Genomic DNA, 14525 nt, shown 5'->3' with positions numbered 1-14525 from the left:
CTCTTGAAAAGATACCTGTCTAAACAGATATATAATAAAATGCATGATTTTGCCAACAACAGAACAGAAGCCTAGGATTAAATTCCATCCTGTTACACAGAGCCTTTAGTCCCTCCCAGAGTAGCAGTCAGATATATAACGCTGCATTTACTGGTATTTTTATTTCTTAGCTTTTCTCCTTTCAGTCCCTTCTGTGAAGTTTAGTGAAAGCTCAAGGCATTCAAGTCTGAGAAGTGGCACCAAAACATGGCAAAACACGCAGTCTTCAGAAAGAAGAGTCAGCATCCTAAAGCTAGGATATTTTTTTAAATTAAAAAAATAATAAAAAAACAACAAAGAAACAGAAAGCTAGCCCGTCATTGGCCTCTATCTTAAAACCCAGAGGTTCTTCGGTTCGAGATACATGAGTTTGTGCCTAATGAAACAAGACATTGTGAAAAACACCTTTCCTATGAAATGTAACTGTCACCCTGCCATGCCAGCTTTCACAGGCCTAAAATGTCAAGCAATACAAAGTTCACAGATCTTTGACAACTGAAGCAAGAACAGACAGAGAGAATGGAGAGAAACATCAAGACCAAAGTAACCAGTTTTTTCCCCCTCTCCCCCCCCCCCCGCCCAACACCTAGGTAAGGACAAAGTGGAAAAGGGCATATAAGCATTTATCAGGAAGTCTAAGAAAAGAAACAAGAGACTAGGAAAAGAGAAAGGACCTAGTCAGACATCTCATCTCCAAATATACATATCCAGGATCAAGTCCAAATTCTGAAGAAGTATATCTTATGTCATTACATACCTATTCTGACTAGATTAGTCTTTACCTGCATTCCAACAAAAAAAAGTGCTTCTTGGAAAGAAGGGTTTGAACAAACTTACTTCTTATCAAGCCTTCATACTTCAACCTTTAAAAATGTCTTTTTCCTCACATCCTTGTATATCCTATGTAGAAGAAACCCAAATCCATTCTACACTAAGACTGCACCTCCAATTCTTTATAGTTTATAGGACAAATGAGAAAGGTTTGTGGTTTTACCAAGTAACTTCTGACCACTGAAACAGTTAATACAGATGTAACATATCATGCAAAAACATCAGCACTTTGAAATTCCCAGCTGAATTTCTTTATGATCTTTGATTTCAGGAAAATTGAAAGTATTGGTATGTATGAGTATGCTTTCAACAAGTCAACTGTTATCAACTCTTCCATGCCACATGCATTAAAATGTCTGGGCCAATCCATCTCTTGATCCAGAGAAAATCAAAGCAGTAAGTACTACAATAAATACCTATGCTTCATACTATAATATTAACAATGTAACTAAAACAATGTATATATCAACAAACTTAACTGGACACATTACAGATTGGAACTGTTCCATCTTCTTTTGTGTGAGCTCAAACGTTATCCACATTTCTAAGTCTCAGAAGTACTGGAGTTCAGAAATAACTGTAACCAACCAGAAAGCCTGAAAGGAAATCTCGCTTTTATGAACATTACAAGCAGGGCTCACTCTTCCTCTGAAATCCTATTCAGAAATTCAGACTAAATTATACAACACTATATATATATATAAACAATGCTAGCAACAAGTTGCTAACAGACAGAATTCAGACATCTTAATTGCTGTTTTCCCAACTACTGTAGTTCACAACACATTAAGAAAAAAAAAAATAAATCCTGGCCCCTCTCTGCTAGCAAGAGCCACACCACAGCAACTAATACTTTTTTTAATCACTGATATACACCATCTACACCTGAGATGAAAAGCATGCCCAGGGAGATTTAAAAAGAGGGCAAAAAAAAAACCCAAAAAACACATAACTGAATTTTATGACATGAAATTGACAAGTCCAGTTATTCCCACACCCCAGATACGTTGTATATAAAAACCGCCAAGCCACATACCGCACCTTCCCAACACACACGGGCACACACCGACCCAGGAAGGCCACCCCAAACCAAACCCCAAACCCTCCATCCAGATCCTAACCCAGGCTAACAGCACTGCGAGGAGAGAACCGCCTCAGCACAGCGACCAAGGGCCCGATCTCCCGGTCACCCACGCCCGCTGCCCCACAGCCGGCCACCGCCGGGCCACCGCGGGCGGGCTGCGGGAGCCACCGGGGGCCGGAGCAGCGCGGAGCGGGGCCATTGTGTGCGCGGGCGGCGCGGCAGAGAGCGCCCCCGCCCGGCCGGCTCCGCAGCCGCCTGCCTGCCGCCCGCGCTGGCCCCGCCCCGCGCTGCTCCCGCCCGCCCGCACCACGGCCATGACGTACCTCAGCACCCAGCCCGGCGAGGCCGGGGCTCGCGCATTAGGGCGCGTGTTGTTATTTACCCCGCGCCGCCGGCCCCGCTCCGGTGGCACCGGCGAGCCCCGCGTCCGCCCTCAGGGCCGAGAGCGGGATAGAGGAGGAAGGCGCCGAGATGGTTGTGGTTTTTTAAAAACATAAAAATAATCGCTAAAGGGTGGGTGGTTTTTTTTTTTTTCTCCTTAAGTTGGCTTTTTTTTTTTTTTTGCGGGAAATTCAATTTTTTTATTGGGCTGCTCAGGGAGAGTGAGGAGAAAAAAAAATAAAAACTTTGCCCGGCACACCGCGATCGGCCCCGGCCGCCCGTCTTACCAGGTTCTCGTAGCTCCGGGGATGCTCCTTGCCCGTCCAGTCCGTACGCTTGGGCAGCAGCTAAGGGAGGGAAGAGAGGGCACCCCGTGAGCGGCTCCCCTCCCCCGAAGAGCCCCCCAGCAGCGCCCGGGATGGGGCGGGGGAAGCGGGAGAGAGCGAGGGAAGGGGGAGGGAGGCCGCAGGCGGGGCGAGCGCCGGGTGCGCGGCGCCGCTTACCTCTTTCTCCGCCACTTCTCGGATCAGGACCTGCAGCAACAACAAAAGGGGGGGTGGGTAAGAGACGGGGGCCGGTTTAAAAGGAAAAAAAAAAAAAAAAAAAAAGGCGAAAGGGAGAGAGAGGGGACAAGGCTGCGAGCTTGCCGCCCGATCCGCCGCCCTGCCCGGCCGCCCCCTCCCCGCCAGGCCCGGCGGCGCCATCCATCCATCCCTACCTGAGCCGCTTGCTGGCAGGGTCCGTCCTCCAAAAAGCGAGCGATGAGGAAGTAGAGCTCTGAGGGGAAAGGAGAGGCGGTGAGGGCTGGCGCTCGCCCCTTCCCCGCGGGCTTTTCTTTCTTCCCCCTCCCCGCCGCCCCTCTCCGGCTCCCGCCCGGCTTCCGCCGCCCCGCACGGCGGCTCCCCCGGCACTCACCCGCTCGCAGCTCCGCCGTGTGCCTGCTGCCGCCGTCCCCGGACATGGCGAGGCGAAAAACGAGGAGGGGAGGGGGGGGGAAGGGGGGGGGGGGCTCGGGCCGCGCTCCGCGGCAGCGTCGGGTCCCAGCGAAACGCGTCCGCCCGCCCGGTAGCTGTCACTGTTCGTTCACCAGGAAGAGTCTCGGCTCCACCATTCAACCCACGGGCAGGAGGAGGAAACAACAACTCACAGCAACCCGCCGCCAACGCCGCCGCTGCCGCCGCCGCCGCCGCCAGCCAGCGCGAGCGAGCGCGATCCCTCCGCCCGGAGAAAGAGTCCCCTCCTCCTCCTCCGCGCCCCCCTCCTCAGCTCTCCCGGCCCCTCGCGCCGCGCGCGCCGCCCCTCCCCCCCCCCCCTCCCGCGCCCCTCAGTCCCCGGCGCCCGGCGGCGAGGGCGGCCAGGCGGGGAAAGGGGGGAGCCGCGTTCTCCTGCCCCCTCTCCCGCCCCGCCGCCGCCGCGGCAGCCCCTGGCGCTGCCCAGCTGAGGGGAGAAGGGACGAGGGCGAGCACTACGTGTTTATTAGCGGGCGGGCGGGCTCAGGCAGAAGATGTCGGAGCGGCAGAGGCGGGGTGGGCGGGAAGGCGGCGGGCTGGCGGCTGAAAGGCGCTTTCTCTGCGAGGTGCGGGCGGCCGGAGCGCGGAGGGATACGACGCACGGGGAGGAGGGGCTGCGGCGGGGCAGCGGCTATTCGCGGCGGCGGCGGCGGGGAGGCTGGAAGTTACCGAGTTTCAGTGTCGCAGAAATGGGAAGCGAGCGAAGCCAAAATGCCCCCGGGGAGCGCGGCCCCGCTGGGGAGGCGGGCTGACGAAGCCCGGCCCTCCCCCTTTCCCTCCCTCCCTCGGCCGCTCGCCGCGGCTCCCCCATCCCCCGTGGGCAGGCCCCTCCCGGGCGCGGGGCTCCGGCGGCCCCGGGCTCCCTCAGACCCCGTCGGGGGCCTCGGGGCGCCGCGGCTCTGGCTCTGCGCGTAAGTGCCGCTGTCGGGCGCTGGTGGCTCTTCCTCGTGTCGCACCGTGCCCGGGTTCCTGCCGGGGGTTTGGAGCCGGGAGGAAGCCCCAGGGAACCCCAAACAACACGAAACGCGCTGTTCTGCGCTGTCTGGCCGGGCTGCCTCGGCAGCTCCGCCTGGGTCTGCCTGGCTGCTTGTAGCCGTCGCCACGGGGGCGGAGGGCGAAGGGCTTGCAGGGTGCGCGGCTTGAGAACTTTCCTTTAAAAAAAAAAACAAACCCAACCCAAACATCTAATAACGGTTTTATTCATTGTTCTTGCAGCCAGGCACATCAGACAAGTGGGACTGACGAATCTTCCGGCTTCTGAGCGCGATGGCAAGAGGAGGAGTGTTGTCAACGCGAGGACAAGCGAGGGATGGCGATGCCTGCAACCTATGGCTGAACCGCAGGTAATTCACTAGCGGATCAATAACGTACCGAAGGTTCCTGAAAGGCTGCGACATTGTACGGAGTCTGATTAGCGGTTAAATAACTTATTTATTTAATGGTTACTAGCTCGACGATACCGAATAAACGTGCTAGTTTGTGCTGTAACTGTTCATTGTGCTGCTTACAGTAAAAAAAAGGCAAAGAAAATAAAACCCAAAGCAAATGTCCACTGATAAATGCCTTTAAAAAAAAATCTATCCGATGAGGAAGGGGGTTAAAAGGGCATAATTACTTGTCTAAAGACTGGTTTGCAGTGCATCTGTGCTTTTTCAGGTCGAGTTGGGGCCTTGCAAGAACAAACATGTTTCTGGACAATAAGAATTAATTTAGTAGGGATCGAAGTAAATGGGGGAAGCTGACATTTTTTAATACTTAACATTGCCCCAATTATTAACTAGTGTAACTTGTGAGCAAAACCAAAAGTATGTTTGCGATGATATAGAAACTAGACAAAGAATGTGTAGTGTGTAAAGACCCTGAAGCTCTCAACTATATAACTTCTAACAAAATTCAATTTAAACCATATTTCTGTGCAGCTGAGGGGAGGCTGAGTTGAGCATTTTTATACGTATGTTTCCAAGGCCTGTGAGCTTGGTGTACAAGCCTCCTGCTTGAGCTTTGTGCTTGACAGGGTGAGAAAGCTTGCTGCAGCTACCCTTCTGCTTTATTGCATAAACGTAACCATGAAAGGTTAGAGAACGGAGGCTAAAATGTCATGTATTTCCATAAAGTCATATTACAAAAAGTGATAAAAATTAGGTTTATATAGCAGACAGCTAGTTGCTAGGCATTTTGACATACAATTATCAAATGTCCTAAAAAAATCATTAAAATCATAATCTAGCAAGTGGTGTGTAATCGATCATTAGGGTAAATGTATTTTGTAGTATAGATTTTTTTCAAAGTAATAAAATTGTCCATACTAGATTTGATCACTTAATCTGTAGCTGTGCTCACTTTATATATTTAAAAATGTACGGGTGTCTCCCTTTTCCCACTTTTTAGAACAATAACCACTCTGTTTCAGCTTTATTTTAAATCCATGCTTCACATAACTGAAATGGCAATGAAATCATATCTACCATCTAATAAAGATTTTTAAAGTAAAGTGACTTGAGTCTTTTCTTAGCAATGTAAAGTATGTATTGTAATATCTCTCGTAGGTGGTTCTCACAACAAAGGGCTACATGGATAATGTGATTAACGTTTTACTTTCCCTTGATGTTTACATAAAGGAAAGTATACTTATGTATGATATCACTAAATCTATAAAGCAAGGAATAGAGAAATTTTAACAGTTAAAGAGTCTGAAAGTAGAGGAAAACTCTCCTGAATATATTGAACTTCCCCATCCTTTTGGCAACTCATAACTTTTTCTGGTGCAGTTTAAAATACAGCCCACAGAATCAAAATATTTTGGTGTTTTGACAGTAAAATAAAGATAGTGTTTTATTCAATTTTTGTAGAGCACCAAGCAAAATGGAATCCCAGTCTGTGACTTGAGCCTGAGCATCACAGCACTGCAAATAATATTTAATAAACAGCTTTTACAAACATACATTCCACTTGTTTTTACAGATGAAATCCGATGGGGCTTCTTGTTTATTTGTGGCTTAAGGTGGAAGTCACACGAGCCACAAGATGCAGAATTATTATTGTTTGGTGATGCATGTTAGAATGAGTCTTAAGAATTCCTGCAGCAGTAAACAAATACTCCAGTAATTTTTCAGAGATATTCTAACAGTGGTTTTTTTCCCTATTGCAGTTAAATTGAGGATGTGTTTGTTACGTACACAAGTGGAGAAGAATATCCTCGTATCGGAATTTTTACTGTCTTGATTGTTTTGCTTTCAAATAATTCCTTTTCTTTCGTGTGATCTTGTCATCTTACATTATCCTTAAGTAAAAAAATATATCAGTTCTGCTTTGTCGCTGAGATTTAATGTTTTTTAGGAGGTATTTCTACTCTGAAAGGTCTGCGTTTAAAAAAAAAAAAGTAGCAATGAAATTATTTTCCTTTTTCAGCTCTAATAACTGTTAGAGTTAAAAAGAAAATCTCCGATTATTTTAATCCAGTGATTTTACTGTTTTAACATCTGACAGCTTTACGTATTCTTTTTGCAAATAATGGGTCCTGTTATTTTATTTTGTGACTTTCAAAAGTGAACATTCATACATGTTCACTAAAATAATTTTATAAAAAATCAAGAACAAAGTTTACTAGATTTTGCTGTTAATGAAGTTGATACGTAAAACTTAGCTATGGACTGATCCCAAGGGTTGTTTGGTTTGGGGTTCTTTCCCCGCCCCCCCCATACCTTGGCCTTATATATAAAGATATGTTTGAATTCTCTTGAACTACTCGTTACTTTTGACAGACAAGGATGTAGTATCTTTGGTTTCTTCATGGTTTTTCTGTATCTTAATAGTTTTGGAGGTTTTTTACTGATCTTTTTTCCTGTCATAATTGTTCATATCAGTTATCAGTGTGGTTTAATAGCCTGCAACCAGAAAATGTGTTACTTGAAACTTAATGGTGGCAGTTCCTAACATGAAAGTCCTTTCTGCTTCTTGTGAAATTTGCTCTTTTCCTTTTCTTTCTAGACAAAGGAAAGCATTTAGGGTTTGTAAATTGTCAAGCTGAACAATGTAGCTAAATATTTGAAGCACGATGTTGGCGGAGGGAGGTTGGTTGAGAGCACCATAAAGCATCAGCTAAGCTTTCCTCAGGTTTTGTTGCTTGGTTGGGATTTTGGTTTAGTTTTTCTTTTTTGGTGGAGTTTTGTCGCCTCAAGTGAGAATTATCACCACCAGTTCCTTGCCTTTTTGTGACTGTTGATTCTTACTCTTGAAACCAACCACTAATCTTAAAAGGGCAAGAAGTGAGCAATGGTACTTAGGAGGCCAGCCAACTTTTTTTATTATTACCATGTATATTAAGTATCTGCAGAAAGAACCAAGTGAGCCAAAATCCAATAGTACTATGAGTAAATTCCTTCTGCAGTTTTAAACAATAACATAAAATTTAACTAAGTGGCTTCACATCAGAATTCTAAATACTCGTTCATGCCCCGTGCCAGGAATAGATCCTTTCTGCACCCTGAACTTTCAACTAAGGAGTTCCTTACAGAGTGCTTAGCCGCTGTTCGTTCTGCCCGCATCAGATATAAAATAGTGGACTGCATGTTCTTTTCTTTGCTGTTATTTCCTTTTTCAGTGCATGAATTACCATAGAAGATGGATGTCTGCCCACTCCAACCAAAACACACTATTTCACCTTTTGCTTCCTTCTTCCTGTTGCTGAAAAGTAGCATAGAATTAGTTATCTGTATTACGCAAACCACCATCAGCACTGACAAATTAACTTTTCATAAAACACACAAATACATTAACCTGATAAGCATGTTTCTTACGTGTTCTCTCATGCAGCTAGAAGAGTAAAGCAAAATCAAGTCACTTATGAAGACATCATTCATTTTTGTCTAAAAAGAAACAGTGAATCTACTGTCGAGCTTCTGAAAGTAGATCTATATGTCATTTATATTTTGAGCAGTAAATGAGTTTGAATTTCATCCAGTGACCCTAAAAACCTCTTTAGGGTTGTTACCTAAATAAATATGAATTACACAAACCATGACATTCTTCCAGTTTCAGTATTCTGTCTTTTGAGTACAAAAAACTTCCCTTATGAAGAGAAACCAGGAATTAGGCCTACGTAATTCCTACTGAATAAAGGAATTCTCCTGTTTTATGGTGGGGGTTTGTTTGGGTTTGGCTTTGTTTTGTTTTAAAGCAATTTAATTTGTGCTCCTGTATTTTATAAAAGACCTTCCATTTTTACTGGATCAGTTTGACAGTACAACTTTCTATGCTGAATACATTCCCTAATTATCCAGAGAATTTTGAGAAAATGATTAAACTGCTGTACTTAATTGTTTGCTATTGGGCTTTTCTTCACGGAGAATCTTGGATAATTGCCATGTTCGGTTTCACGTCCATTTGATGTCTCCAAAGTTTTCTGAGAATTGTAAGGATTACGGGGAGAGGGGGTGGGGGTGGTTAAGTGGAGCTTTCAATAAAATGAATGCACAGGGTGTATTTTAGAGGAGAGCTGCTCCATAATGAAAGTAGGAGTAGAAAAAAAAAAGTTTACTGCATTGCTTTGTATATTGACAATTATTTTCTTAGATTATTACTTTGAGAAAACTTTTGAAAAAGTTTGCTGCTACTATACTTACTAGAAAGGTATTCAATATGCTAAGGCAATTTTTGTTGAGCAGGACTCTTAAAATAAGGTGTAGCATTGATTTTTTCACTGGTTTCATATTAGCGTTCTAAGTCTAAAGTGACGGATTTTATTTGTGTTGATAAATATATTAAGTTTATTAAGACATGATTTAAGTGTCCTTCAGTGACTATTTCTCTTTCTGTTTCTCTAAATGAAAATCTAGATTTCTGTTTAACTGAGTTTGAGGGCCATTTGTGATTAAGGTTTTGGATTTGATTTTTTTTGAATTACAATAGTAGCCTGTTAGAAATGCAACTTTTTAAAATACAGATGAGGGGTTCTTTGACTCTTCAGAATGCAGCTGGTTATCAGCAGCTTCGGTATAGACTTGGAACTCCCCTGAAGTTAATACAGTGGACTATTAAAGATCTACATCTGTGTAATAACTTGAGAGATTCTGTCATATTGTTATCCTTATGGGCTTCTAAACCAATATAAGAATAAAAAAGCTCTATTTGATAGCTGGTAGTAAATCTTTTTTAAAAAAACAAAACCCCAAACATTCTATTTATTACATATTCAACATTGAGAATATGGTAATTTTTTTTCTAGAACTCTTAATATGAAGCCAGTGAAACAAAACAATGACACATCTTTTGTTGGAATACTGCACTGACTCTTTCATCTTCCAAAGATTTAGAGTTATATGAGGAAAATAGTTAGGGTGAAGAAAAAATACTCTAGGAAAAGGATTAAAGACCAAGGTAAGGGAATAAAATATTTGGAGGAGGCAATACTTAAGTATGGCATACAAAATTTCTCTGCTTCAGAGAAGATAAAGCAGGATCTTCTTTAAATTCTAGGACATAGTTCAAGAACTGAAATAGTTGAAAGATTTCAAATTAAAAATTATGGTTTTCCCCATCAGGAAATATAGCCATCCTTCACTTTTGCCTCAGAAATTGCTAAAGCAAGGATTTTAGCAGTCTTCAGAAGAGCTGAACACTTCTATAGGTAACATCATCCAGTGACAGTATACATATGTAATTAGAAAGATCATCGGTGTGATCCAACACAGCTGCGCTATGTTGCTAGCTTTAAGACAATCCTTAGTTTTTCCTGTTTCCTTCTAGTGTTGTTTGATTTCATTTAGAGCTGCAAAGTATTTTTATTTCTACATAGCTGAAATACCTGCTTTCCCAAAAATAGTAATGATGTAGTGCAAGAGGTACCAATATTTGCACTTAAAGATTTTAGTGCTGTTAGCATTGAACCATTTGGCTGACAGTGCCTACTTTGTGTAGCATATATGATTTGTCAATCATCCGTGAAATACACATCACTGAGATTCTGATCTCCGTTTATTGTTCAGTCTTCTGAGAAAATACTGGGCTGCTGATCCCAATTTCTCAATATTTTGTATTCATCTATAGAATCTACTTAATGCCTTGAAAGGATTATTTATATTTTTCATTTGCCCAGGTAAACTGTAGAAGAGTTTTGGTGTGCCAGGTAGGCATGGTGTACTAATTGAGATATTAATTGGGTAAGGTAAACTGCTAATTGACTCAATCTCTTGATTTTACAGGTTTTAAGAGTACCAGAGACAGGAATTGTGATTGGACCACAAATGACCCTTGCATATACGTGATGCTGGTTAAGGGTTTTTTTGTTTGCTTCCTTGTTTTTAACATAATACTAACGTAAGATGGAGATTGGCACGTGTGCTTCCCTTTTCCCAGGTGAGGACCTACCACAAGATTAAAGGATTGTGATCACTGTAGCTCAACTAATGTGCAGTTTTCCCATGCAAAGTGGAGCAGCTTATTTAACAGGGGCTAAGAAGAACCCTCTTTCAAGGATATTTACCAAGGTGGCTAGCTCGTTCTCTTCAGAAGTACAAAATACTATTTTCTCTTCCCTGTGGAAGAGTTTTAATGGAAGTTGGATCCCCTTGTGCACCAGAGCAGATGAAAGCTACAAAGTTGTTGGATGGAAGGCAGAACCACCACTCTGCTTGGGACCTAGTTTGGTAAGCATGCTCTGGAAATGCTCCTTGAACGGGATGTGCAAGCGAGACAAGGAGATTTGTGGATTATGGGCTAATCACAGCAGGCAGCTTTGGGCATACTCAGAAGTCTTTTAGATGCCCAGAAACTTCTACTGTTGGAGAATTAAATATCTACATTTTTAATAGTAAAATAATGTGAATGTTATTTTATAATTACTGTTACACACATTCTCACCCAGCTTTGGGTCAGCTCATCACTAATGGGTGTTCTTGCAACAAGCTGTGGAGCATTAACACACTACTAGTTTCTGCACGCGTGCATTTTATTAATGCTCAGACTTCCAAGATCAAATAAAAATTTGAACTTGATCTTTCAGATCAAGTTTACTACTAATTGCCTCTTGGCAGGCCCTTCAGCACTGAGTAACACTAAAACTTAATCAACTAACGTAAAGAAAAATGATGTCTTACAAAGATGAGATTGAGCATTTAAAGAAATACACAGGTATTTATTTTTTAACATAGTTCTAATTTTAGAGTTGTTTATTCTGGCTATAATAAAGCTACGTTTATTTAGTCCATATATTCAGGGTTTTTTGTATATATGTTTGAAAGTGCTGTAAAAGAGAAATGACTGTGTAGGATTCATTGACCTTTTCACCTAAATACAACTACAGTTTGAATCACCTAGTTAAAATATAAGTCACGACAAACCTGTATGTCAGCATTTGAGGAGTTGGGACCCTTCAAAATCCTTCTGTAAAAATACCAAGGTCCTTTTTGTTTGTATGCAAGTTATTTTTGTTCTTAAGAATCAGTTTGAGACATGTTTTAAGTTTTATCTGTTAGAAATGGAAGCTAAGGTTTTCACAGTTTACTTTCTTCTAGATCTGAGCAATAAAGAACAATACCAAATTCCCACACTTTGAGAAATAAAAATAGAAAACATTATTTCTCCCATGTAGTCTAATACAATTCATAAAAATCATCGGGTTTGAAAAGAACAAGGACAGTTTCTGTTGAGCTGCAAGAGGAATTATCCACACAAAATCTAGGTAACATTGAAAATAAAATACCGAGGTTTTAAAAGAAAGAATCACATGGATCCTGTTAATCACAATTTCATCAGGACTTAATCTTTGTATCTCAAAGCTCAAATTTCAGGATGTAGTTACATTTCAGAGAATTCTAGAAAATCTGTTTTGTACGAACAGAAAAGAGAGTTGCATAATGAATTACCAAACATGCTTCCTGCAGAGCCTGCTGGTTGTCAGGTGTTTCTCGTTTTCGTTTTGCTGTTTTAAGGGATGAACAAGGAGTGTAGAGAGAAAATGAGGAAGTAGCAGACGAACTAGCGGAAGTCCGGGGTATGTCACCTATGCTAAAGGAAAGCCATTTAAAATTGGAAAAAATAAAAAAATTGGACAGTCCCTTAGGAAAACGTTAGGTCAGCTGTCTATTCTTCAGCTAAATGCCCCAGTTAAGGAAGAATGGATTTATACCAGAGTTCTGAGTCAGTAACTTAAAATCACAGAGGTTCCCCCTGAACTTCTAGTATTGACCTTTCTGGTTACCATAAACATTACAGCAGGTTCTCAAACCCCAGCAGGACATTCCTTTTGCCAGATCGGCAAACTGGTAAGAACAGGCAAGGAGAAGGCTGAGGCACTCAACTTTTTTGCCTCAGTCTTCCCTGGCAACTTCTCTTCCTGCACCTCTCAGTTGGATGGACTGCAAGATGGGGACTAGGGGAGCGAAGTCACTTCCACTGTAAGAGAAGATTGGATATGTGACCACCTGAGGAAGTTGAACATACTCTGTTCTATTGAGACCCCCGCCTGCAGTACCGCATTCAGCTCTGGAGTCCTCAGCACAGGAAAGACACGGACCTGTTGGAGAGGGTCCAGAGGAGGGCCACAGAGATGATCAGAGGGATGGAGCACTGCTCCTGTAAGGACAGATGGAGAGCTGCGTTTGTTCAGCCTGGAGAAGAGAAGGTTCTGAGGAGACTTAAAGGGAGCTTGTAAGTCAGGGACAGACTTTTTAGTAGGGCCTGCTGCGATAGGACAAGGGGTAATGGCTTTAAACTGAAAGAGGGTAGGTTTAGACTAGATAAAAGGAAGAGATTTTTTTTTTTTACGATGAGGGTGGTGAAACACTGGAACAGGTTGCCCAGAGAGGTATTAGGTGTCCCGTCCCCAGAAACATTCAAGGTCAGGCTTGATGGGGCTCTGAGCAACCTGGTCTAGTTGAAGACGTTCCTGCTTGTTGCAGAGGGGTTGGACTAGGTGACCTTTAGAAATCCCTTCCAGCCCAAACCACTCTATGATGATTCTACGATGATGGTGGTGCTCTTCCTCAGACCCTGCACAGCAGTTGCTCACAGTCTTAACAACATAGGCAGCTGATTTCAAATGCCCAGACCTGAGCCCTGGTGCTGCTTAAGTTGTTACTTAAAACTTATTTTCGAAGTAGTCAGGAAGTAATTCACCTACCTACCTCATCCCATTTAAAAACAAAACACTACATGCTGCTTAAATTCTAACAACATAGTGGCACCTCTGCTTTGTTTTTTTCCATTCAAAGTCCTTTTCTTTTGAAGTCCTCTACAAGTGCTAGCGAAACAGTCCAAATTATAAGTCCTAAGTCCCCTTTATTTGGGTCTTTTAATCTAAACTAAGTAATTAACATTCAAGTAAAATTAGAAAAACACTCAACTGAAACTCTGATTTACAGTCTGCCGCTCCCTGTGTATCCAAGATTTCATCAGATCGAGTCTAGCTCTGAAATGCGTTGTTCCCATATACTCCCAACCCTGATTTTTGTCTTGGAATTTTTCAGCAGCCAGCGTCCTTGAATTTTTCTCCTTCCAGGAGAGTGATGTGTATGCCTCTCGGTTCACTCGCTGTTGGGTGTTTCTAATAGCGTAGGACTCTCTGTAGGAGGCCAGGTCACGGCATACTTGGAGGCAACAAAATTTTGAATTCCAGTATACAGAAGGTAAGGAGTACTTGTGTTCCTCAGTTTTGAATGTTACCCATACCAGTAAACTGAAGATTAGTAGTGCCCACTCTATTTCTGAGGCCAACTGCCTCATGCTGATGGCCATATCCATATTATTAAACTTTTTTAACCACCAAAACAGGATGGCTGCACCTGCATTGTCAGCTGGGGTTGAGCTAACCCCTGACCCATGCCAAGGGTTGCTTGGGAGAGCGCTGCTTGGCCTGCAGCGGGTGCAGGGACCCTGCTGACCACAGTCTAACGGTGTAAGCAGTGGGCTTCAAGCCCTCAGCTCTGCACCCTGGCACCTTTTAATTTGTTAGCATAGTCACAGCCTTTGCAACAAACAAAACCACAGGCTGCCATTGTGCTTTACTTCTAAAAAAATCAGATGTCTTTTTAGTGAAGTATAGTATATGAAATATGGCATATGTCCAATGCAGATATCCTTTGTTAGGAAGTTCTAGAGGCCAAGATAAGTCCTGTCTGGTTTGTAACAAACCCTAATACGTCTCCATTTTTGCTCAGCCTTGGAATTATTTGATTTTTCATTCT

The 14525-nt window shown here is 43.2% G+C and overlaps 2 protein-coding genes across 4 annotated transcripts in view; one reads left to right on the top strand and one right to left on the bottom strand.

Moving 5' to 3' along the window:
• The window catches only part of LOC121089854 (pleckstrin homology domain interacting protein), a 118501-nt gene extending 114920 nt beyond the window's left edge, over positions 1–3581 (bottom strand). For all 3 annotated transcript variants that reach the window (XR_005828401.1, XM_040597521.1, XM_040597522.1), the window contains exons 1-4: positions 3251–3581; positions 3054–3112; positions 2839–2868; positions 2623–2682 (exon numbers count right to left, since the gene is read on the bottom strand). Coding sequence is in view for 2 of the 3 variants with exons in the window: in XM_040597521.1 (XP_040453455.1) it covers positions 2623–2682; positions 2839–2868; positions 3054–3112; positions 3251–3296 (195 nt within the window). In the remaining variant the exon portion in view is untranslated. The remainder of the gene's footprint in view (positions 1–2622; positions 2683–2838; positions 2869–3053; positions 3113–3250) is intronic.
• A 258-nt stretch (positions 3582–3839) lies between these two features.
• LOC121090072 (translation initiation factor IF-2-like) lies at positions 3840–12016 on the top strand. Its single transcript, XM_040598065.1, has 4 exons — positions 3840–3861; positions 3912–4256; positions 4561–4688; positions 10545–12016. Exons 1-4 carry the CDS (start codon positions 3840–3842, stop codon positions 10605–10607), a joined length of 558 nt encoding a protein of 185 aa, XP_040453999.1. The 3' UTR covers positions 10608–12016.
• Positions 12017–14525: the final 2509 nt, after the last annotated feature.

Source organism: Falco naumanni, chromosome 6, assembly GCF_017639655.2.
Source record: "Falco naumanni isolate bFalNau1 chromosome 6, bFalNau1.pat, whole genome shotgun sequence".
Taxonomy (NCBI): domain Eukaryota; kingdom Metazoa; phylum Chordata; class Aves; order Falconiformes; family Falconidae; genus Falco; species Falco naumanni.
This window is presented reverse-complemented; position numbering and strand designations above follow the sequence as displayed.